Source organism: Dipodomys spectabilis, unplaced genomic scaffold (assembly GCF_019054845.1).
Source record: "Dipodomys spectabilis isolate Male_0828 unplaced genomic scaffold, ASM1905484v1 ptg000053l, whole genome shotgun sequence".
Taxonomy (NCBI): Eukaryota; Metazoa; Chordata; class Mammalia; order Rodentia; family Heteromyidae; genus Dipodomys; species Dipodomys spectabilis.
The window spans coordinates 13,340,986-13,365,291 of record NW_024870730.1 but is presented as its reverse complement, the minus strand read 5'-3'; the positions used below and the strand labels follow the sequence as shown (position 1 = coordinate 13,365,291).

General features: G+C 35.1%; 1 protein-coding gene across 3 annotated transcripts in view; it reads right to left on the bottom strand.

The window, feature by feature from the left end:
- The window catches only part of Rngtt (RNA guanylyltransferase and 5'-phosphatase), a 224,082-nt gene that overhangs the window by 97,930 nt on the left and 101,846 nt on the right, over positions 1–24,306 (bottom strand). For all 3 annotated transcript variants that reach the window (XM_042679559.1, XM_042679560.1, XM_042679561.1), the window contains exons 12-13: positions 23,961–24,029; positions 2,991–3,091 (exon numbers count right to left, since the gene is read on the bottom strand). In XM_042679559.1, coding sequence (XP_042535493.1) covers positions 2,991–3,091; positions 23,961–24,029 — 170 coding nt within the window. The remainder of the gene's footprint in view (positions 1–2,990; positions 3,092–23,960; positions 24,030–24,306) is intronic.

Here is a 24,306-nt window from a genome sequence, read left to right as displayed (position 1 = left end):
GCTGAAATTCAAAGCCTTCCCCCCAAAATGAAGCTTTATAAAACAACAAAAAAAAAATGCTACAGACATTTAAATCTTCATAGAAACACTTGGAAGACCAACTAAGAGAAGAAATTAGCTGTTCCATGGAATTTTAGTGTCTTGGCTCCACTCCACTAGTACATACTACATTTGTTTTCTCTTTTGGAGCAGTCTTGTGGCAGGCTTAGGCAGACCTCCCAGTCAGGATGCTCCTGCCCTGCCTGAGCTGAGATTATGCGATGCCATCAGATCAGTAATGCTGGGATTGCTACAATTCGTGGCTACTCTTTTTCAAACCATTACAGACATATTTGTAATGACACTCTCCCAATATACTGAATTACTATGAAGTCTGTTATCTAAGTTCTTAATTGAAAGCTCTTTATATAAATAAACATTATAGGAACTAATGGAACAATGTTTTAACGTAACAGTTACCATATATCATCTCATACTACATATTGCATTTTGAATACTGACACCCATGTTAAATAAACCATATACTTATATTGATATAAATTACATATGCCTATCTGGAAACCACCTTAACCTTCATGGGTTCCAAAATGTGTACAATAAAAAATATTTTTTGAAGATATATGAAGGAAAATATACTTTAAAATGTATTAAGAATAAAAGCACTGAATTACATTTTGCATATTTAATTACTATGAGCAACTTTAATATTGAATATTTATGGGGTATTTTTTGTGGAACTAGTAGTTGAACTCAAGACCTTATATGTGCTAGGCGGGTGCTCTACCACATAAGGCACATCACCAGTTCTCATGTGGCTTTTATTAAGTAATTGTAAGATCTATGACCTATGAAATACAAAACTAAAAGCTGAGTGCCAGTGGCTCACTCTTATAATCCTAGCTACTTGGGAGGTTGAGATCTAAGAATTAAGAGTTGGAGCCAGGTAGGGCAGACATATTCACAAGACACGTATCTCCAAATGTCAGAAAAGCTGGAAGTGGAGGCATGGCTCAAGTGATAGAGTGCTAGCCTTGAGCAGAAACACTGAGCAAGGGGGTGAGGATGTAGCTCAGTAGAGGATTTAGCCCTGACTTCAGTCCTCAGTTCTGAAAAACAAAACAAAAAAGCTGGTGGCTCATGCCTGTAATCCTAGCTACTAAGGAGGCTGAGATCTGAGGATCGTGGTTCAAAGCCAGCTCGGGCAGGAAAGTCTGTGAAACTCTTATCTCCAATAAACTCTCAGAAAACGAGAAGTGGTGCTGTAGCTCAAGCGGTAGAGTGCTCGCCTTGAGCTCATGAGCTGAGGGACAACGCTCAGGTCCAGAGTTCAAGCCCCATTACCAACAAAAAAAGAAAATCAAAATTAAGTAATAGCTTAAGGCCCTGAGTTCAAACCCCAATACTGATGATGATAATAATAATAATAATGCAAAACTAAAACAATGGTTCCATCTGAATTAATTCTTCAGCTTCTACTACTTTCAAAATGAAGTTGTGTGGCTCAAATGGTAGAGCTCTGGCCTTGAGCAAAAAAAGCCACAAGCTTTCTGATGTATAGAACTCAATTAACTGGCAACCCAAAATATCTGCATACCATACATTTAGAGAAAAAATACACTCGAATTTATTATACATCAATATTGATATTTACTCAACATTTACAGAAACTACCCACAAAACCACTCATTCTTACAAGTACATTCCACATAGTCTTGTTTGTTTAGTTTTGTTTTTTATTTAACTGTACTTTTTTTTGTCTTTTCTTTTTTAGTACTGGGGACTAAACCCATGAAGGTGTAGCACTTGCTAGGCAAGCGCTTTGCCACTGAGCCTCATCCTAGCCCCACATAGTCTTATAAATAGTCTAAAATTACCTATCCCTGGATTAAAATGAGACCAAGAGATCTAAATATCTACTGAGGGGCCCCATAAAAATTTTCTCAAACAATTTTTTGCCATCAATTCCAATAGTAAATCAGGTCACAAACATTTAAGGGTGTAAAATATCAAATATCTTATATTTTAAAAACTAGCATTAACATGCTTTAAATCCTTTTCTTTACCTAAGTTCCAGCACACTGTACAATATCCTTTCTTTGAAAATTTACATTTTCAAAATACTTTTCTCTTCTGTGGACTTTGCAACTGATAACATATCCTTTCTTAGAGTATCTACAAAAAGTATACCTATGTTTTAGCTTTGACAGATAAAATGAACTTTTTGCTATAGCTACATGTACTTTCTCCTTATAAATTCTTTGAGGAAGCAATGCTTATTTTGTTATATCACATTTATTTAGGTATGTCTTAAAAGTTTGTGGAACAAAGTAAAATAAAGCAAGAGTTTGGAGATAAAGTGAATACATTCACACTAAAGCATTTACTATTTTAAAATAGCAATCAATAAAATCACAAAATAATAATCATGAGAAAATTAACACCCTGAACATTCTGAAAAATCCTAATGAAAGTTAACAAATAGTGTTTGCTATGAGATATCCTCAAAACTAAATATTTATTTTAAATACATTTAATTAACTTACATTTATAATTCTTTTAGTAACATCTACTTTCACTTGCACAAGTCAAAAATGTTCATTTTTAATTTGTAATAGCTATTTAAAGTAAAAAAAAATCTTAAAGACTAAACTTGATTAGCTGTTAAAGGATGCTTGTAAAATGGTAGTTGTTCTAATCAAAGGAATGAATACAATGTGAAAGTGAGATACATATATGTGTATATAAAATATTTTACTTGTCTTTTAAGTATTATAAAATAATTTTAAATTATACAGAGTCTTCTTTCATGTAAAATTGTAGGGGCGAGTATGTGTGGTAACACATACCTATAATCCCAACACTGGGAGGTTGAAACAGGTTGATCACAAGTCCAAGTCCAGATTGGGTTACAAGTAAGATCTTTCGCATACTCCCCCAAACTAGTCATAATAACAATAAAAATTATTTGGGTTTGGGAAGTGGATACTTACCCTTCTCCTCCCATTCTTGTTATCTTTAGGCGAAAATCCACAGAATTGAGACTGGGGGGCTTCCATTTCAAAATGTCATCACATCGACCAGGTTTGTATTTCTAAAGGGAATTCAAACATAATAATTAGAAATAATCTCAAGATTGAAGACTAAGTTATTAAACATATTATTCATTAATAAGTAAAATGTACTCCATTTCCAAAAATAATTTTGTTATCTTCCAACAAGTGGCACTCCTTTTCCTATCAAAGACACAGACTTGTTTAAAATACTGAAACTGTAAAATATTCCACTTGGCAATCATAATTGAAAAGAATTTGATGAAATTTTTAATCATTCTCCTAACAAAGCATATTTAATAGGAATATCCCAGCCTCCCAGAGGCTCATTATGGTACTGAGGAGTCAAAACAATAGAGTGTCCACAGGAAGCACAAGCTGAAATATTATAAATAAATATGGCCACCCCAACTCTACCCATTTACACTCAATACCAAGGGATTTTCACACTTACAGACAAAATCAGTATTTACCCACTCTATTTTCAAGCTGAGTAACCCCTCTAAAAATAAAAGAACTGAAGTAAATAAATCATTTTTTCATGATCTCCAAAATAATATGGGCAAACACATTACATAATATAGATTTAAGCCTTTTAAAAATAAGATTTCATTATCTGAAATAATCTTGTCAAACTAGAAACATGGTAACAGAAACATCAGAAATCAATATAAATATCAGGCAACCAAGTATTATGTTAGCAAAGTACTTACTAAATCATAGGGACCTGGCTGAATGGCCATATACCAAGGAAGTCTCTAAAATTAAAGCAGGCAGAAAACTAACTTAAGGTGTGATATATTCTTGAGTAAAGCAGTGGTTCTCAACTAACAGTGATTTTTGCCCCCAGAAGATATTTGGCCATGGCTGGAGATATTTTGGTAATCATTGAGAAAGGGAAGGGCATGCTACTGCCATCTAGTGGATAGAGGCCAAGAGTGCTACTAAATATCCACAACTTTAAAAAAAAAAAAAAAGTTCAAAATGTCGAATGTTAGCCATACACAGTAGTAGCACTTAAATTGCACTTAAGCACTTCTGGGACTGAGGCAGGAAGATCCTAAGTTCAAGATCAACCTGGGCTATGTAACAAGTTCCAATTTAGTCTCTGGTCTACATAGTGAGACGCACAGCAAGAGGAGGGAGGGAAGGAAGGGATGGGGAGGGCAGGGGAGATGTGAGGAAAGGAGAGGAAAGGAAGGGAGAGGCAGGATCAATTGTGTAAGGGTTGAGATATCTTCATGTAAATGAAGCTAGGGGTAGGGACAGCAAAGGTGAGATATTTTTAGTCCTTTTCCTCTACTAACTTAATATCAATCAAGTTCAAAGTGGAGCTTCATCATTTATAAAACTATAGTAAGTAGCATTTTACATGTGTCAAACAGGACATCTAGACCATAGGTATTAAAATGCCTTGCAGCTGTACAATATCATTTTCACATGGTGACATGTGAAATAAGCAGTTAGTTATATTCTTGGAACATATATTCCAAGCATACACTAAGAGCTGACACACAGTACATTCTTCATGTGTTCATGCTAAGATCCCTATCCTCATTTTAATACCATTTTTACTTCTATTATTCTAGCATTTCAATTCCAAGAAACCAATAAAATCCCAAATGATAATCCTGCTAGCAGAAGTAAAATAATGGAATCTTTTCTTTTTTTTCTTTTTTTGGTAGTATTGAGGTTTGAACTCAGGGTCTTAGCTTGCTGGACTCTACCACTTAAGTCCCACTCCTAGCCATTTTCTCGTTTTAGTTATTTTTCAGAAAGGGTCTTAAGCATTTTGCCTAAGAGTGTCTCAAACGCAATCCTCCTAACAACACCTCCCTTAGAGCTAGACCACTATGCCCTCACTTTTTCTTTGGGAGAGGAACTTGCTACATTTGTTACCAATGCTGGCCTGAAAATACAATCTTCCTATCTTTAGCTCCCAAAAGGCTGGAATTACAGACATTCCTCACCTTCCTTGGCTGTTTTTCTTGGCAGTCCTCGGTTTAAACTCAAGGCCTTAGCCTTGCTAATTAGGCACTCTCACTACTGAGCCACACCATCCAGCCCTGATTTTTTTGCTGATTATTTTCGAGACAGGGTCTCATTTCCACTTACATTAGAAGCCCCAGTAGCCGGGATAACAGGCTTATGCTACCATATCCAATTCTTTGTTAAGAGGAGTTTCAAGAACTTTTTTTCTGCCCAAGCTGGCCTCAAACCTGGACCCTACCGTTCATTCTGTGTCTCCCAACTAGCTAGGACTACAGGTGTGAGCCACCAGAGTGACCAGCCCAGGCCATTTTTTAATAAGTTATGTTCTTCACACATGTATTACTGTATTACACATGTATTACATGTATTACACTATATATACTCCATTCTAAAAGACTCTAAATATACCTACAAAGAAAATAACTCTAAGATCTTCACTCCTTAACTTTTTTCCCAAGGAAATCTAGATCCTCATTTTCAGATACAAAGATCTCCCTTATTAATATCCTAATGGTGGACCAAAAGTTTCAAATCTGAAACTGAATCATTTATTTCTGAACAACAAAGAAAATGCGTTCCTCTTCTTTTTTATTTCCATTTCTAATTAACATGGATCTCCTAATTGGGCAGATTCAAAACTTCTGAATCATGCTGGTACATTCTCTATCACCTCTATTATTTCTATTACTCTTTTGCCCAAGTTACTATGATAACCTATTGCTACTCCTATTACTAAGAAGCCCTATCAACAATAATTGATTTGACTATGCTTGTCAGATGGCTTACTAAGCAGAATACAAGCTTCTCAACATAACCACCAAATACCTCCTTATCATATGTGGTCTTATTTGTCTCCCCCCCCCCCCCCCCGAGCTTTATCTTCTACTATGACACAAAATAATAAAGACTAAAACCTACTGACTTTTCAGCCAGGCACTGGTGCTACTGATTTGTGGAATAGTCCACAAAGTAAATCAATTTAATATAATTCCCCTTTTTCATAGTTCACAAGATGAGGCATAGGAAGCGGAGTATATGATCAGATAAAATGAATACTCAGCCAGGCACCAGTGGCTCATGCCTGTAATCCTAGCTACTCATGAAGGTGAGATCTGAGGATTGTGGTCAAAGCTAGCCTGGGCAGGAAAGTCTGTGAGACTCTTATCGCCAATAAACCACTTTAAAACTGGAAATGGCGCTGTGGCTCAAATGGTAGAGCACTACTAGCCTTGAGCTGAAGAGCTGAGGAACAGCATTCAGGCCCAAAGTTCAAGCCCCATGACTGACAGGAAACAAAAAGTGAATACTCAAATTTAGATATTTTACTCCAAATTTTAAAATACATACTAACTAGCACATTTAACTTGGCCAATGGAAAAAGGAGCCCATACCATACACAAAAATCAATTCAACATAGATTAAAATAAAACTTCAAACTATAAAACTCCTATGATATAGGGGCTGGGAATGTGGCTTAGAGATAGATAGCTTGCCTAGCATGCATGAAGTCCTGGGTTCGATTCCCTCAGTACCACATAAGCAGAAATGCAGGAAGTAGTGCTGTGGCTCAAGTGGTAGAGTGCTAATCTTTTTTTTTTTTTCCTGCTGGTCTTGGGGCCTGGGTGCATGTCCCTCAGCTCTTCAGATCAAGGCTAGCGCTCTACCACTTGAGCACCACTTCTGGCTTTTTCTGCTTAGGTGGTCCTGAGGAATCGAACCCAGGGCTTCATGCATGCAAAGCAAGCACTCCACCACTGAGCCACCTTCCCAGCCCCAAGAGTGCTAATCTTGAGCAAAAGAAGCTCAAGGATAGTGTCCAAACCCTAAGTTCAAACCCCAGGACTGACAAAAAAAGAAAATACAGAGAAAATGTTTCTTGATAGTGGGCTTAAAAATCATTTTTTTGGATGCAATATTAAAATCACAGACCACAAGTGTAAAAGTAAGTAGGATTCCATCAAATTAAAAAGCAAACAAAACTAAGTGAAAACTTAGTAGGGTGGAGGTATGCTTGCCCAAGCAAACAGGCCAATTAATTAATTAATTAAAATAAAAGGCAATCTATAAAATTGGGGAAATAATTGTAAACTAGATACCTATAAGGGGCTAATCTATACATAAATAAATAACTTAAAAGTATAAATAATTTGACTCAAATCAGCAAAGGATCTAAATACACACTTATCAAAAGAAAATATCAGACAGCCCAGAGACATTTGAAAAGGCAGGTTCTCTAGTCATCAGAGTACTGCAAATCAAAACCTTACTGGAAATTCACTGCATACCTTTTAGGATGGGTATTAATTACCAAGAAGACAAGAAGTAACAAAAATTCTTGAAGCCAGGAAGAAAAGGAAACTATAGTATGTAAATTGGTGCAACCTCTATAAAAAATAATTTTGAAATTCCTAGAAAAAAAAATCAAACATAAAACTACCATATAACTCAGTAATTCTACTTGTGAATATATCCAACCGTTTGGAAGAGAGAATCCACTGAGATATTTCATTTCCTTGTTCAATTCAGCATTAGAAAAAAACTTAAAAACAAAAAACAAAGAAAAAACTTAAAAACAAACATTTCATGGATGAATAATAAATTGTATATTGCATTATTAGTATATTACATATTGTATTTCAGTTTTAAGAAAGGAAACAATTAGGCAGAAGATTTTAGACACATAAGCATTTATAATTGTGAAGAATTTAATGACATATAAAGTTCAGAGTACAATGACAGCATGGATATAAATATGTGATCAGAAAGATCAATGAGAGTTCCTAGAAGAAGTAAAATTTAAGCAAAAATTACACATGCAAAAAGACATAAAAGTAAGCAGATATATGGAATAAAGACATTCAGAATGCACAGAGGTCAAATATCGTACTGAACATTCATCCCCCAAAACCTTTTCTTTTTGGTAATACTGGGGCCGAAACAAAGATGGTCAGACAAGTGCCTCACCAGTTGAGCCACAGGCCCCCAGCATGAGAATCTGCTTTTATAAACACTAAAACTATCATTGAAAATGACAGACACAGCATGTACCTTCATGACACTTACAGTCTAGCAAGGGAATATAGTTTAATACATTTGTAAATGCTTTGGGGTGAGAGCACAGGAGTCACATTGGCTTACCAGACTAGACTTCACAAAAAAAACACACCAAATGTGATACTGGAAGGATGGGAGTAACAATAAACACAGTTTGAAGCAGAAGAAGCAACTTCTGTAATTATGTATACCTTACAAAGTATTTCAGTGTGTAGTATTTACATAATAAAAGTGTTCTACCAACAGAGTCACTAATTTCAGAGTCTGAATTTCAACAACAGAAGAAAAAAGTGCTTTTCTAATTCCAAATAAATATATAGATGAATGAAGGAGGTACAGAGGAGAATATAGTCAAGAATTAATTATATATACAACAACAAAATTAAGTAAGGAAAGGATGGGTATAAGCAGGGTGAGAATGTTGGAGGGGTGACACTGATCAAGATACATTATGTCACTGGGCGCCAGTAGCTCTAGCTACTCAGGGCTCTGAGTAAGAGCCTGAGCAAGAAAATCCATAAGACTCTTATCTCCAGTTAATCACCAAAAAACAGTAAATGGTGCTGTGGCTCAAAGTGGTAGAGTACTAGCCTTGAGTAAAAGAGCTCAGGGATAGAGCCTGGCTCTGAGTTCAAGTCCTGTGGCCAACAAAAAAATTTTTTAAAAAGATATATTGTGGGAAGAAATAACTATTGCAAAGCTTATAGAACTCATATATGTTATAGACCGTGATAGACAATTTGCTCCAGGAAAGTTAGAATGTGTTTGTGACTTTAACTGAGTATCACTATCCCACAATACTGTGAAATTTGGGAAATTACATAACCACTTAATCACAATAAAAATTTTGGAAAAAAAAAGACACATTGTGTTCATAAACTGTTTTGGTATATATCACTTTTGTACACCTATCTAAAGATTAAAAAAAGTTAGAGCTTTTTTATGTATTAAATTTTTAAAGTTTAAAGTTTTAAAGTTTAAATTTTTTAATTTTTTAAAAAATAATTAAATGTCCTTTTATTTATTTCCTTCTAAAATTTAGAATTATAAGCACAAGAGGGGCTGGGAAGGTGGCTCAGTGGTAGAATGCTTGCCCTGCATGCATGAGGCCCTGGGTTCGATTTCTCAGCACCACATAAACAGAAAAAGCCGGAAGTGGCACCATGGCTCAACTGGTAGAGTGCTAGCCTTGAGCTGAAGAGCTAAGGGTCAGAGCCCAGGCTCAGTTTAGGCCCCATGGCCTACAGGGAAAAAAAAGGCACAAGAGACAGGAAGTGTCAATAATAAGCTCTATCTTTTTACCATGATTCTAGTAAGCCCCAAGATGCTAAAAACCAGTATTAACAAAATAAACATTAAGAAGTACACTTGAAAAAGCTTGGAGCATATGTCTCAAAAACTACTTATTAAGTGCAAGGTCCTGAGTTCAAACTCAGGCACCTACATATACACACACACACACACACACACAAATTTATACATCTGGATAAATTCTGAAAAGTACAAAATAGTGTGCTACTTTTTTAAAAAGTGCAGTGGGAATAAAAATGTTTTAACCTCTTAGTATCTGCATAAAGAAACTGTGAAAAGACAAATAAACAAGGAAGTGTGGGAGAGTGAAGGAGGGGGCAACATTGTCCAAAAAAGAAATATATTCATTTCCTGACTTTCATAAATGACTTCTATCTCACTTTTTAACACCATAATAATAACAATAAAATTTCATTTTTAAAACATTTTAATTAAAAAATTAACAGGGAGGAAAAATATTAACAAGAGACGGCTACATATTCTCGATATATGTTGAAGCATCTGGACCATGTTAATATATTTTCTACTGAAAATATACCATTGTAAAGCATATTTTTATAATTACCATTATTGTTCCAACATTAAATGTAAGCTATCTTTGATGGCTCACGCCTATAATCCTAGCTACTCAGGAGACTGAGTTCAAAGCCAACAATGGAAGGAAAGACTGTGAGACTCTTCAATTAACCACCAAAAAGCCAAAAGTAGACCTTGGCTCAAGTGGTAGAGCATCGGCCTTGAGCAAAAAAGCTTAGAGACAGCACCCAGGCCCAGATACATGTGCTACCTGGTAAAAAGAACTATCACTAATTCATCATTTATACTGAAAACTACGTACTCTGTATTTTTTACCCTCAAAGAATTGATTCCTTTCATTGACATGAAATCTTTATTAATATTTATTTCCCCTTTCTCTACTACTGTCACCATTAACAATTTATTTACTTGTGCAGTAACACTATGTATCTTTAGCCAGCTACAACTGATTACAAATTGAGCTGTAACTATTTTGTCAAAAAAACTTCAAGGGAAAATCATGTGTTTGGGAGTTAAGGGAGAATGACAAAAGGGTGACATGGATTAAGATGCACTGTACTCATAAACTGACGATGAAATGAAATCCTTAGAAATAATAAAGGAAATAAAATGAAATCTACTTAGAGATAATAAAAAAATAAATAAAATTTTAAAAATAGACAATGTCCCTCCTTTTTTGTTCCTTGCACAAAGCAGCCTAATAATATTTTGCTATGTTTTGAAAGTTGCATAAGAAAAAAATTAAATATACAGGTTTATTTTCTTTCCTAGCACTTCATTAACAATTCCTTGGAATTTACCATATTTTTTAATTTAAAAAAAAAGGAAAAGGTAGAATGACACTTTTTCCCGTCTGGCAGGAAACAAAAGTCTTCCTTCAGTTGAAGACCTATCAAAATATGCAAGCAAATGTCATGGAAACAGCAGCTCTCACCATGGTAACATCATTCCTGCTACAGAGGAAAACCACTCTAATTCATGTGTACTTCCAGAAAGGGTTTTAGACTAATTCCAATTTTCATTTTATGATCTATTCATATCAGTCATTATACCTGGCAGTAGTAAATGTTCAATAAAATATTAATATTTTACAAGAACACACTATTAAACTTAAAACTAACTATAAATTTATATGCAAACTAAAGTGAAAGACAAAAAAGGTCAAGTTATCCTACTTTGAGAAAATCAAGACAGTGATAAAAATCACTAAGAAAACAATTTTATCACTTTTGTCTGAAAGTGCATACTCTAGAATCAAAATAGAGACAACAAAATATTTTATTAAACACAACAAACATGATAAACAAAGTCAGTGTTCTAAAAACAAAAGTACTTCTAAGATTTGTAACCTTAACCAATTATACAACTTAGCATATACAATTCTTTTTATTTCATAATGATTATTAATGGTGTAAAAAAATCTTCTCTAGAAACATAGGAGTCTCTAGTTGGGCACCGGTGGCTCACGCCTACAATCCTAGCTACTCAAGAGGCTGAGGTCTGAGGATCATGGTTCAAAGCCAGCCCAGGTAGGAAGGTCCGTGAGACTCTTATCTCCAATAAACCACTAGAAAACGGGAAGTGGCGCTGTGGCTCAAGAGGTAGAGTGCTTGCCTTGAGCTGAAGAGCTGAGGGACAGCTCTAGGCCCAGAGTTCAAGCCCCATGCCGACAAAAACAAAAACAAAAAAAAACATAAGAGTCTCCAGATGAAAAAGCAAAACCAAAGATGAGTTAAGATTAAAGTTTAACCTTAAAGTTTAAAATTAAAGAATTCAATATCACAAGTCTCATATGCTACATAATTACCATTAAATCCCCTTATTAATGTTATTATCAACTTTCTAAATTAAATTCAATAATCTAATCACTATGAATGAAAGGTCTACTACCTACAGTATATCAAAATGTCAACTAATTTTAAATTAGTCATTGTTAGGTAATCAACTATAAAAATTAGCAATTCAAAATAATAAAATCATAGAACTGAAAATTATAAAACAGAAATCTAATGAAAACCTACTTGATTTGTAATAGAGAATGTTAATGAAATAGAAAATTTAATTTTTAAATGATTTATTTGTTGAAGGCTTGAACTTCAACCATTAGAAAGAATAAAAGTTTATATTGAAATTAAATACAAAGAAAAAAAACTCAAAATAACTATTTTTTCAATTAAAGCTAACATTTCAAATTACGTAAAACATTATGTTGTAGATTAAATGTCTATGTCCCCCTAAAATCCATATAATAAAATCCTAACCTCAAAATGATGGCATTATAAGATGGGGCCTCTGTGATACTTAGGTAAGAGTAGAGCCCTCATTAAGATATTAAAGGCACTGGGTGCTGGTGGCTCAGGCCTGTAATCCTAGTTACTCAAGAGGCTGAGATCTGAGGACCATGGTTCAAAGCCAGCCAGAGCACAAAAGTCCATAAGACTCTTTTTTTTTAATTGTGAAAATACAGTACAGAGGGGTTACAATTACATGAGCAAGATAATGAATACATTTCTTATCAAGCATTGTTGCCACCTTTTTTTCCCCTTCCTATCCCTTCCCATCTCCCCCTCCTGCCCCCCTCTACGCCACCCCCTCCAGCCAAAGTTGTATAGTTCATTTTTCAACATAACATCTTGTACATCTCATTGTTGCAATGGGTCCACCTGTATCCCTATTTAAACAATTTGGTTTTTTCCCTTCCCCTCCACAAATTATACCAACATCAAGTACAGTAAAAGCAGGGGTTATACCGTGGGGGAGGGACATACAAAGCAACAAAGAAATCATCTTACAAATATGTTAGAAACAATCACATGAAAGAAAAAACATTTGAATACTTATCTTGGGGTTCATTTCACCTAACATCAACTTATCTAACCTTTTCTGCTTGTCTCAGACATATACTAGTTATTGCAAATAGGGAAACCATGGGACCTATGATTCTTCGGGCCTGGCTTACTTCACTTAATAGAATTTTTTCCAGACTCTTATCTCCAATAAACCACTCAGAAAACTGGAAGTGGCACTGTGGCTCAAGTGGTAGAGCACTCATCTTGAGCTAAAGAGCTGAGGAACAGCGCCCAGACCCAGAGTTCAAGCCCCACTACCGACAAAGAAAAAAATTAAAGGCTTAATGAAAGGATCCAGGAGAGCTCCCCAAGACATGGATCCACAATCAAGGCACTGACCTCTTCTATGCCTGAGATATATATGCTATTTTACTCATAGTTACCTACAGTAGATCTGCGCACCTGTAACCAGAAATCACATGGAGGCTATGTTACTGTCACAAAGTTACCGTTCTGCACATTAATACAATCCACCAACTTAGATCTTATTTTATGTTCTTTCTCTCAAATACTCTGGATGCTTTATTTTTATCGTAATGCCACCCAACATCCACCAGAATGTCATCATTGAATAATCTGAAATCTAAAATTTTTATTTCATTACTTAAATTAAATACATTCTGGTCCTTTTCAGTCTTGGAGGATTGCCGTAACTTTTTGGGCATCATTTATTTGCTCTGGGAAGAAGCATATTTTCACAAAAGTAAGGACAAGGAAACAGTCAGCAAATCACACAATAATTTAAACAAACCAGAATAAATTGAGTTTATCTGAATCAATTATGTAATTCATGTGTAAGAATTCTAATTTTTTAATTTCTTCTGAAAACTGACTAAATTTGACCATGTCAGTCAAAACCTCATGAAATGAAAGCTAGGATAAGCTTAGCTTACTGTAATCCTGGAGGTACCTTTTTCAGCTGATTCTCCATATAACTTCTGTAAATAAAACTTAATCTATATTTTGATTGAATGAGGGTTTTCATATTTTAGCCCAAATTAGATCCTAGTATAACAATATGCTTTATTTTCTTGCTTAAACCATTGATTAGATATAAAACAATGCTCACCAAAATAACAAGGTTTTTTATTGTACTGCTTGAGGTTTTTTTTTTTTTATTTCCTTCCTGTTTTCTTTGGTTTATTCCCTTTTGTCACTGTTTTTATTTCAGTACCCTTTGTCTTGTACATAAGTTAATGTGCACAGAAACACTGGGACAAAGGGTGACCCAATTCATCAGTGATACTAACTAGACACTATGTTGGAAATGAACTATATAATCTGGGTGGAAGGAAACCAGGAGGAGAAAAACTGGGAGAGAATGAGGAAGGGGTATTGTTCAAAAGGAAATGTCAGAAGGCGAGATCTGAGGATCAAGGTTCAAAGTCAGACCAGGCTGGAAAGTAGAGAAAGAAAAAAAAAAAAAAAAGGAAATGCATTCACTACCTGACTTGTGTAATTGTCACCCCTATGTACATTACCTTTACAATAAAATTTTTTTAATTTTTAAGAAAAATGAATAGTAATAAAGAGCAATGAAGATGCAGAAAAGAAAAAAAAAACTGGTTAGTTTTCTTTTTCCTTTTTCTCCTAAAAATAAGTAAAATATGTGCCATTCTGGTACATGGATGTGTTTCTTAAAATAGAATATTTAACCAAAAGTTAAACATACTTCTTATATTTCTGGGGAGAGGGTGGTTAGGCCTTAAGAGAATTATCCCTTTAATGTATCATCTTTATCATCATCTTCAATAATTCACCAGAATTCAAAACATTTTCTTCTTTTTAGCAATACTAACATCTTCCTATCTTTTATATGACTAAACTCATGCATTGTAATTAATGTACAAGAGCAGAATCATCTTCTTATAAAGTTTAGGGATTAGTGAATACATTTTGACCAAGAAGCTTTTTTACAAGTAGATGTACCAGAAGTCCTCTTCATCTTTTCTCCATTTCTCCTGTAGAATATTTCAGATAGGTTACAGGTTAAAAATCAAACTCTGCCTGCCATTGGCTAGGATTTTTCTACTTCATATAGACATACTCTTTAACATTGGCTGATCACTCAATATAGTCCCTTTCTTGATTCACCTCAATTGTTAGTTAATGGAGGGCAGCAGACACAACAATACACTGTGAGAAGTTTTAGATTTTTCTGACCAATGTAGTAGCTTAAGCATATGTACTTACATCTACTTTGACTTAAAATCTCATTAAAATGAGTTGCAAGAAAAAGAGTATCCTGCCAGGTACAACTGGATCACATCTGTAACCCTAACTATTGGGGGTGGGGGGGGGTGGGGGGGGGTGGCAGGGAACTGAGTTCTGGAAATTCTTGAAAAATTTGATAGACTTGTCTCCAAATTATCAAGAAAATGCAGGGCTAAGGGCATGAATAAATGGTAGAGCACTAGCCCAGCAAGCACAAGGCCCTGAATTTAAACCCAAGTACAAGAGAATAGGGAATCATAGCAGGGGAAAATATGTAAAAAAGGAGAAAGAAAACAGAATAGATGACAAGAGCAGAAAAAAAACAAACAATGTTGGCACATTTCTGCAAGAGAGAAAATGGATGGACAAGTTAAAATTTAATAGAAAATGGAAGGGATAAAAAGAAGACCGAATCCTAAGTGTTAGGAAAAAAAGAGATGCCAATGCAAGTGATTCACACTGTATGCTACAATAAATTAGGTATTATGAGGAACAAGTAATTGAGAAGGATACTACAAGCAATGAATCTACTAAAAGTCTGGTTCCCTCTTTGACCCCTGTAAATAGCAAGAGATATGAAACATTAAAAAATAGAGACTCTAGTCCACTAAATTTAAGAAGAGAAAGCTGAAATCTGAAGAGCTAAATGAAAGTTTAACTACTGAAAGAGCGAGGCCTAACCCATTCATGGTTTCCACTCCAAGAATACTGATAGCTGGGCAAATGCACTAGCAAGGGACTGGAGGACTGGCCTCTAGACACAGAAGAATTCCAAAGAATGGCAGATTCTAATATTTTTGAACCCTTCCATTTAAAAATAAGGAAGTAGCTCAGTGGCTCAAGTGGTAGAGCACTAGCCTTGAGCTGAAGAGCTCAGTGACAATGCACAGGCCTAGAGTTCAAGCCCCAGGACCAACAAAAATAAATAAATAATAAAGGTTAAAAGTTATAAATATTAACACTTTTAAAAGGATACCTCCAATACACATATTTTGTCCTAGCAATGTATCTTTTAGCTGAGTTTATCTAAAAGATTTGAGTTTCCCAGAAGAAAAATTTATAGGAAGTGGTGCTGTGGCTCAAGTGGGAGAGCACTAGCCTTGAGCTATAGAGCTCAGAGACAGAGTTCAAGCTCCATAACCAACAACAACAAAAAATATAAATGTTAGTAAATTTTACCTAAAGGCTCTTAGTCTGATCCAGGGTCCTAATTTTTTTTCTTGAAACTTATTTTTAGGACTTCAAACTTTACAGATTTTTACAAAGACAGAATCTGAAATTACACTATATTGGGTTCAACAAGGATTAGTTAAAATACCATATTAAGCTATAATAAGTTGTGGTAAGCTGAAAATTGGTCCATAAAGATGTTCAAAAATCTGTCAATGTTATTTTAGATGACACAGAAATTTGCAAATATGATTGAGAAATGGTGAAATTTGTCTGGATTATCCAGGTTGGTCCTAAATTCAATCAAAAGTACCTTTATGTGAAAGATATAAAAGAAGATCTGACACAGAAAATGGTGCTGTGACCACTGAAGGAAGATGTTACAGTGCTGGATCAGAAAGCAAAAAACGCAAAGAATTCAGCACTAGAATCTGGAAAAAGGAAGGAAATAGATTTTGCCAACGAGTTTTCAAAAGGAGCATGGCCCTGCCAATACCTAAATATCAGTATAGTGAACCAGACTAGACTTCTGACCTCTAGAACTATAAAATAAATGGCATGCTGTTTTAAGCCACCAAGCTTAAATAAATGCATGTTGTTTTAAGCCACCAAATTTATGGAAATGTGTTAAAGTAGCCAAAGGAAACTATCATAGCTAGTATAATAGTATTTTCTAGTTTAATTTCTCATTTATCATTCTCAAAATTTCTGCCATTTCATATACCATCAATATTATTGCTGACTTATTGATTCATTCTAAAGTTACAAAAAATAAACAGAATGTTATATACCACTATGCCATAAATAAAATTATTACCCTAAATAATAAGCAGTCCTAAAATTAGGTATGATAGAAATTAATCAATGATACTAATTACAATAAATATGCTCCTATTTTGAAATCTTAAAATAGGTTCACATTCTTTGGCTGAAAAGAGAAAAATTAACAAGGCTTCGATATACAGTTTCAATTATGAAAAACTATGAAACTATAATACTAAGTTGTTCATCATAGGAGGCAATGCCACTTAATTCCTTGTCCCTAGGTCATCTAAAAATCACATCTACTCTCACCACATTGGAAGCAAACATGTCTGTAATCAACTCTTTTCTTGCCTACTTATACTGAAGACTTAGAACAGCTGAAAAGAAAAATTTGGTTTTTTTCCTTTGAATATGCAACAGCAATCAAAAAAACCACTTCACTGGGCAAAGAAAAGGAACTTGATGACAATGTTTAAGTACAATGATTTCAATCTCAGAGAATCAGGTAAAAACATCTTTATTCTGTCTTTTAAAGTTATAAAGAAAAATTATAATATTCCAGAATTATTAGCAAAATGTCTTAATCTCTGCTCTCTTTAGCAGAAAAATCATACTGTTTCAGAAGCAAGAATTATTTTAAACTCTACTCTCCTATGAAAAATATAGGTACAGGCAAAGTTTTCCTCAAGTAGGATTCCAAATGCTCAGAAGATGAGATAAGAATTAAGATGGGATAAGAATTGACAAATGAGACTATATCAAATTAAAGAGTGTGCATAGCACAAGAAACAATCACCAAAATCAAGGGAAACTGCACAGAATGGGAGAAAATTTCCACCAGATATTCAACAGATAAAGGATTGATATCTGGAATATACAGACAACTCAACTGAACAAAAGAACAAGTAACCCTATCAGCAAACGGGGAAAGAGAACTGAACAAACAGTTCTCACAAGAAGAAATACAAATGGCTAATAGATACAAAAAAAAAAAAAAAATCTGGGAATAAACCTAACCAATGAAGTAAAAGACCTTTATAGCAAAAACTATAAAAATTTGAAATTTGAAGAAAGAAATCAAAGATGATATCAGGAAATGGAAAGACCTTCCATGTTCAAGGATAGGTAGAATTAATATTGCAAAAATGGTCATACTGCCAAAAATAATCTACAAATTTAATGCAATCCTCATGAAAATCCCAATGAAGTTCTTAACCAAGTAGAGAAAGGAATCCAAAAATTCAAATGGAACAACAAAAGACCTAGAATAGCTAAAGCAATTCTAGGCAAAAAAAAAAGTAATGCCGATGGTTACACTCCTAAACCTCAAGCTCTACTATAGAGCAATAATAACAAAAATTTGGCACAAAAATAGACCCAAAGACTAGAAGGCCCAGAAATAAAACCATATACTTACAGTTATCTGATATTTGATAAGGAAGCCAATGATACAAAGTGGAAAAAAAAAGATAGTTTCTTCAATAATTGGTGTTGAGGAAACTGGATAGCCATATGCAGAAAGCATGTTTGTCACCATGCACAAATATCAACTCAAAGTGGGCCTAAGACCTCAACATCAGACCTGAACCTTTGAAATCATTACAAGAGGGAACAAAACAAACACTAGAACTCAAATGTATAGGCAGAAACTTTTTGAAGAAAGTCCCAGGGGCACAGAAGACAGCAGCAAGACCTGGCAAATTACATCAAACTAAAAAGTTTCTACAGAGCAAAGGACATAGTTTAAAAAAAAAAAAAAACAGACTGGGAAAAGATCTTTACCAGCAATATATCAGACAAAGGCCTAATATCCAAAATATACAAGGAGCTGAAGAAACTAACCTCTCCCAAAGTTAAAAGTCCAATCAGTAAATGGGCAAGGAAAATAAGGAAAGACTTCTCAGAAGAAGAGATAAGAATGACAAAGAAACACATGAGGAAATGTTCATCTTTGGCTATAAAGGAAATGCAAGCCGGGCTTCGGTGTCTCACACCTGTAATCCTAGCTACTTAGGAGATTGAGATCTGAGGATCACAGTTCAAAGCCAGCCCAGGCAGGAAAGTCTGTGAGACACTTATCTCCAATAAACCATTCAGAAAACCGGAAGTGGCAAGTGGCGCTGTGGATCAAGTGGTAGAGTGCTCACCTTGAGCTGAAGAGCTGAGGGATAGTACCCAGGCCCAGAGTTCAAGCCCCACAATCAACAAAAAAAAGGAACTGCAAATCAAAACAACTCTGAGATTCTATCTCACCCCAGTTAGATTGGCCAACAATGTGAACTCAAACAACAACAAATGCTGGTGGGGATGTGAGGAAAAAGGAACCCTATTGTACTGCTGGTGGGACTGTAAACTAGTACAACCACTCTGGACAGCAGTCTGGAGGTTCCTCAAAAAACTAAAAATAGATCTTCCAACAACCCAGTCATACACTCCTAGGCATCTACCCAGAAAATCACAAGCCAGAATACTGCAAAATACTTGCACACCCATGTTCACTGCTTCATTATTCACATTAGCCAGGTTGTAGAAACAGCCCCACTGTCCTACAATAGATGAATGGATCTAAAAGTATGGTACCTATAAACAGTGAAATTTTACACGGCCATTAGAAAGGATAATATTATGTCATCTGCAGGGAAATGGATGGACCTAAAACAAATTTTGTCAAGTAGGGTAAGCCAAGCTTGGAGCAACAAATTATGCATGTTTTCTCTCATATGCAGAAGCTATATCTAATATATACCAAGACATAATAAATTATATAGATCTCTAGGCATTCACACACAGTGAGACCAAAGGAGGATACTCTTAGGAGAGGAACAGAAAGGCACACTGCTTACATGCATCTGATCAAAACAACAGTCAACAAATTGAACTCCAGGAAATGTAAACAAGATTTTTTTTCCTTTTTGTTTTCTTTTTTTTATTTTTGTTTTCTTTTTGTTCTGTTTGCTCATTTACATGTCTTTGGGTGTGTAAGGGGAGGCACAGAAATGGAGACACAAAGGGTGAACAAATGTAGCAATGGACACTATGTTGAAAATGAACTATACAACCTGTGGGAGGGGAATGGAAGGAAAAAAATGGGAGAGTGAGAGAAGGGGTGACATTGCCCAAAAAGAAATGTACTCCTTATCTGACTTACATAACCATAACCCCTCTGCACATCACCTTTATACTAACAATTAAAAAATTAGAAACAAAAATAAATAGTACAAACCTACCTAAGAGATCTTAGTCACCATTTAAAAACAGGCTCTCTGTTGCAAGGAGGCTCATGCCTGTAATCCTAACTAGTCAAAAGGCTGAGATCTGAGGATCTTGGTTTGAAGCCTGGTCTGGGCAGAAAGTCCACGATACTCTTACCCCTAATAAACCAACGAAACGCTAGAAGTGGCTCAAGTGGTAGAGTGCTAGCCTTGACTGATAAAAGTCAAGGGACAGCTCTAGGCACTGAGTTCAGGTCCCAGTACACACACACACACACACACACACACACACACACACACACACACACACACACACACACACACACACACACACACACACACACACACACACACACATACATCCTTAGTACAAATATGTATAATGAGGGAATAAAAGAGTAGAGGCAAAATAAAAGCCGTGTCAAAGATTCATTTGGGGGTTGAGAATGTAGGTTAGCAGTAAGAATGCTTGCCGAATGTGCATGAAGCCCTGGGTTCAATTCCTCAGTACCACATAAACAGAAAAAGCTGTACGTGGTGCTGTGGCTCTAGCCTTGAGAACAGAGAGGCTCAGGACAGAGCCCAGGCCCTGACTTCAAGCCCCAGGACCCAGGGGAAAAAAAGGGTACATTTGGGAACCCATATAGGTACAGCCATAAAAATAAGTGGATCTTTAAAGAGAAGGAAAAGTAGATAGCAATATCTTAGAAGAAAAACAATAAAATTAAACATGTAAACATGTAAATCTAAGACTTCTACAAATTCTGACAATTAGGCCATGATTCATGAGCTAAAAGGTTTACTATGCCTTTTTGCTAACCTTTCATATATATACATATGTATGTATGCATGTATGTATGTATGTATGTATGTATGTATGTATGTACGTATATAAGGCCAGAGGTCAGAATCATAGTTGTAGAATGTAATGAGCAGGTCTAAGAATGGTCAGAATAGCACTCCATCTTGATTTACAGCTAAAACAGAATCCATACATGAGGAATTGTTCCTAAAGATTCAGGTTTCCAAGGGCATTCAAATCAGTAAAGCAGCAAACAGGGTATGGGATATCTAGGATGAGAGAATAAAAAGGAATCTGAGAAAGAAAACTCTACAAATAGTAAGACTAGCTATTAGAAGGTTTTAGAAGGAATCTCTCAGGTTAAAGCAAAGTAAAAAGAAAAGGAAAAGGGAAAGGAAAAGGAACAGGAAGAGGAAGAGAGGGGAAAGGAGGAAAGGAAGAAAAGAGGAGGAAGAGGGGAGGGAAGGGAAAGGAAGGGAAGACTAACCTAATATATTTAAAACTATTTTGAAAACAAATTTAACGGTTCTTCTGAAAAGTGGAAGAAAAAATACTGATTATCATATAAATGAAAAGAAACCAATGTGAAACTACAGGTGAAAAAGTTCTCTAAGAAAGAAAACTTAACAGTAGAATCACTGACTGGGTTGGAAACAATATTTTTATTACCATAAAAACAAATATTGAATACAGAACACTAGTGATTACAAAGTGGGGGATAAAGAAGAACATTTCCTGGCATTTAGTGAGTAGAAACCAATGGAGAAAAGGAGTGAAAGGTATTGATGGAATTAAAGAGCCTCCATCCTATTCTTCTTTAGTACTGAAAATAAATAGGTCTTGTAGGAAAGACCATAGATTTTGTTGATATATGGAAATAAAGCAATTTCCTACAGAAAATTATTGACCCCCTAAGTAGTACAAGGCAAGGGACTGCCTTGTTTACAGTCTTACCAGATGTCAATTACAAAATCACTGTAATAAAAAGTGTGACTCCTGGAATAGATTAATAGATCAACTGATATTATTCAGCATCCCTTTGTCGGGGCATTTCTATTACATAGGCCAAAACCTTATATGTACACAAGTCCAAACTGTAAGTTTCAGACACTGAAATGTTCTGTTGTTTCTGTTATATTTAGATTTTACTTCTTTAATTCTTCTTTAATTCTAGGAAGAGTGAGCCTAGAAAATATGAGAACATCAAAATCCAATTTCCACCTTCCTAAAATGGGATTTTCTATCAAATTATTTCTGTCCCCAGCTTCTAGCTCTCTTCATCTCCTATCTCAAGCACGGAAGGTAAGATTTTTCCCCCTTCTATTTGGCTATGGAGCCTGGGAAGTAAACAAGTCAATTACATGGTATTAAAATTTGTATTAGAAATTTTACTATATATCCAAACTAATAAAATCCACTACTTAAACATAGTTGCAAAATATTAGGTTTCTTTCCTCCAATTAGCCACTTTCTATATAACTTCCGTATATTAAACTTCTTAAGCAACTCTATGTATTACTTCTCAACTAGCTCAGACTATATTTCTAAGGGCAATGAGTGAAAGCAAAAAAGAAGAAATGATGAAAGACAGTACTACACAATCTACTCTTTCCTATAGGATGCATGATTCTCATCTTGAACACTCATCAGAATTTCTTCGAAGATCCAGGCACCAGTGGCTCACACCTGTAATCCTAGATATTCGGAATCTGAGATCTGAGAATTACAGTTCAAAGCCAGCCTGGGCAGGAAAGTCTGTGAAACTCTTATCTCCAATAAACCACCAGAAAAAACGGACAGAAGTGATGCTGTGGCTCAAGTGATAGAGCACTATCCTTGTGCTGAAGAACTCAGGGACAACACCCAGGCCCAGAGTTCAAGCCCAACGACTGACAAAAAAAAAAAAATTTCTTCAAGAGCGTGTTAAAACACAGATTGCTAGATACTTTCCCCAGAATTCCTAATCAGTACTTCTGGAATGAGTTGTATTTCTGACAATTTCCTAGGTAAAAGTAATTCTCCTTTATGTGCCAATACAGAGCACCAGTGGTTATTAAATGGGAACAAAGAGAGGAATTTCTTGGCATTTAATAAGTAGAGACCAAAGATGCTGTTGAACAGCTATGTAAGCCAGCTCTCAGAGCAAAGATTTTTCAGGCCTATACAGTAAAATATAACTTACTCCAAATATATGATGATAATGAAGTTGATGAAAGTCCTCCAGGGCATCTCAGAAATTCAACACAGAATGTTTTTAAATTCTCCTGGATGCCACTAGCTCATGCCTATATCCTAGCTATTCAGAAAATCTGTAGGATCTTAATGCAAAACCGATCCAAAGCCAACCCAAGCACTAAAGTCCACTAGGCTACATCTCCAAAATAATCAGCAAAAAAGGAGGATGGGAGATGTGACTAAAATGGTAGAGTACAAGTTGAGCAAGGAGACAGAGTAAACATGAGGCCCTGGGTTTAAACCCCAGTACCAACAGTAAAAAAAAAAAAAAAAAAAAACGGTAGAAAATTTTTATTTTCAAGTAGCTGACAACTCCTTGAATTTTACCTACCCTACAGCAAAACAAAGTTTTAAGAGATATTAATACTCATCAACCAAAGGAAGTAATTCATTTAATGTTACTGGTAGGTTTCTAGTAAAATAATATAAAGTGATACTAACTTGGCAAGAATTATAATAAAATTAATCATTTTAAAAAAATGAATTTATTGAAAAGTGATATTGTATAATGTCTACTTCTTTCACTAAGTAAAAATAAGACAAGTGTTTAGAATTATATATTTAGCTATAAATAAAATCTTCCAAAACTGAACAATTTTAAAGGAAAGGAGTACAACAGTAGTAAATAAGTATGAGGAAAAGGTACTTTCCAAATATATGTACACAGTACAAACAGGTACAAGCATAAGCACATGTATGCTTGCATGTATACACACACACACAAACACACACACATACATACACACACATCAAGGATAAATAAACTTACTCCAGTAGGCTGAAAAATAAGTCCATCCATTTCATGACTGACTTCTTTGGCAAAATTTCCTTCCAGTAGCTATAAAACAAATAGATGTGCTCTTTAGAAATATAATAATCACTTAAAACTTGTTTAAATTTTAAAGCTTCAAATAATTTTTAATACGCAAACTGTAAGAACTAAATATATGTGTATATGTGTAGGGGAAAAAATAGGGGAGAGGTGGATCAGAGAGATCTGATGTATAATACAATGGAATATTTAAAAATATATAATGCAGTTAAGAAAACAGGGAGATGGCAAGCTGCAGTTCTCAGAACCATATTATATAGGTTGTAAATAAATGGCCAGAAAT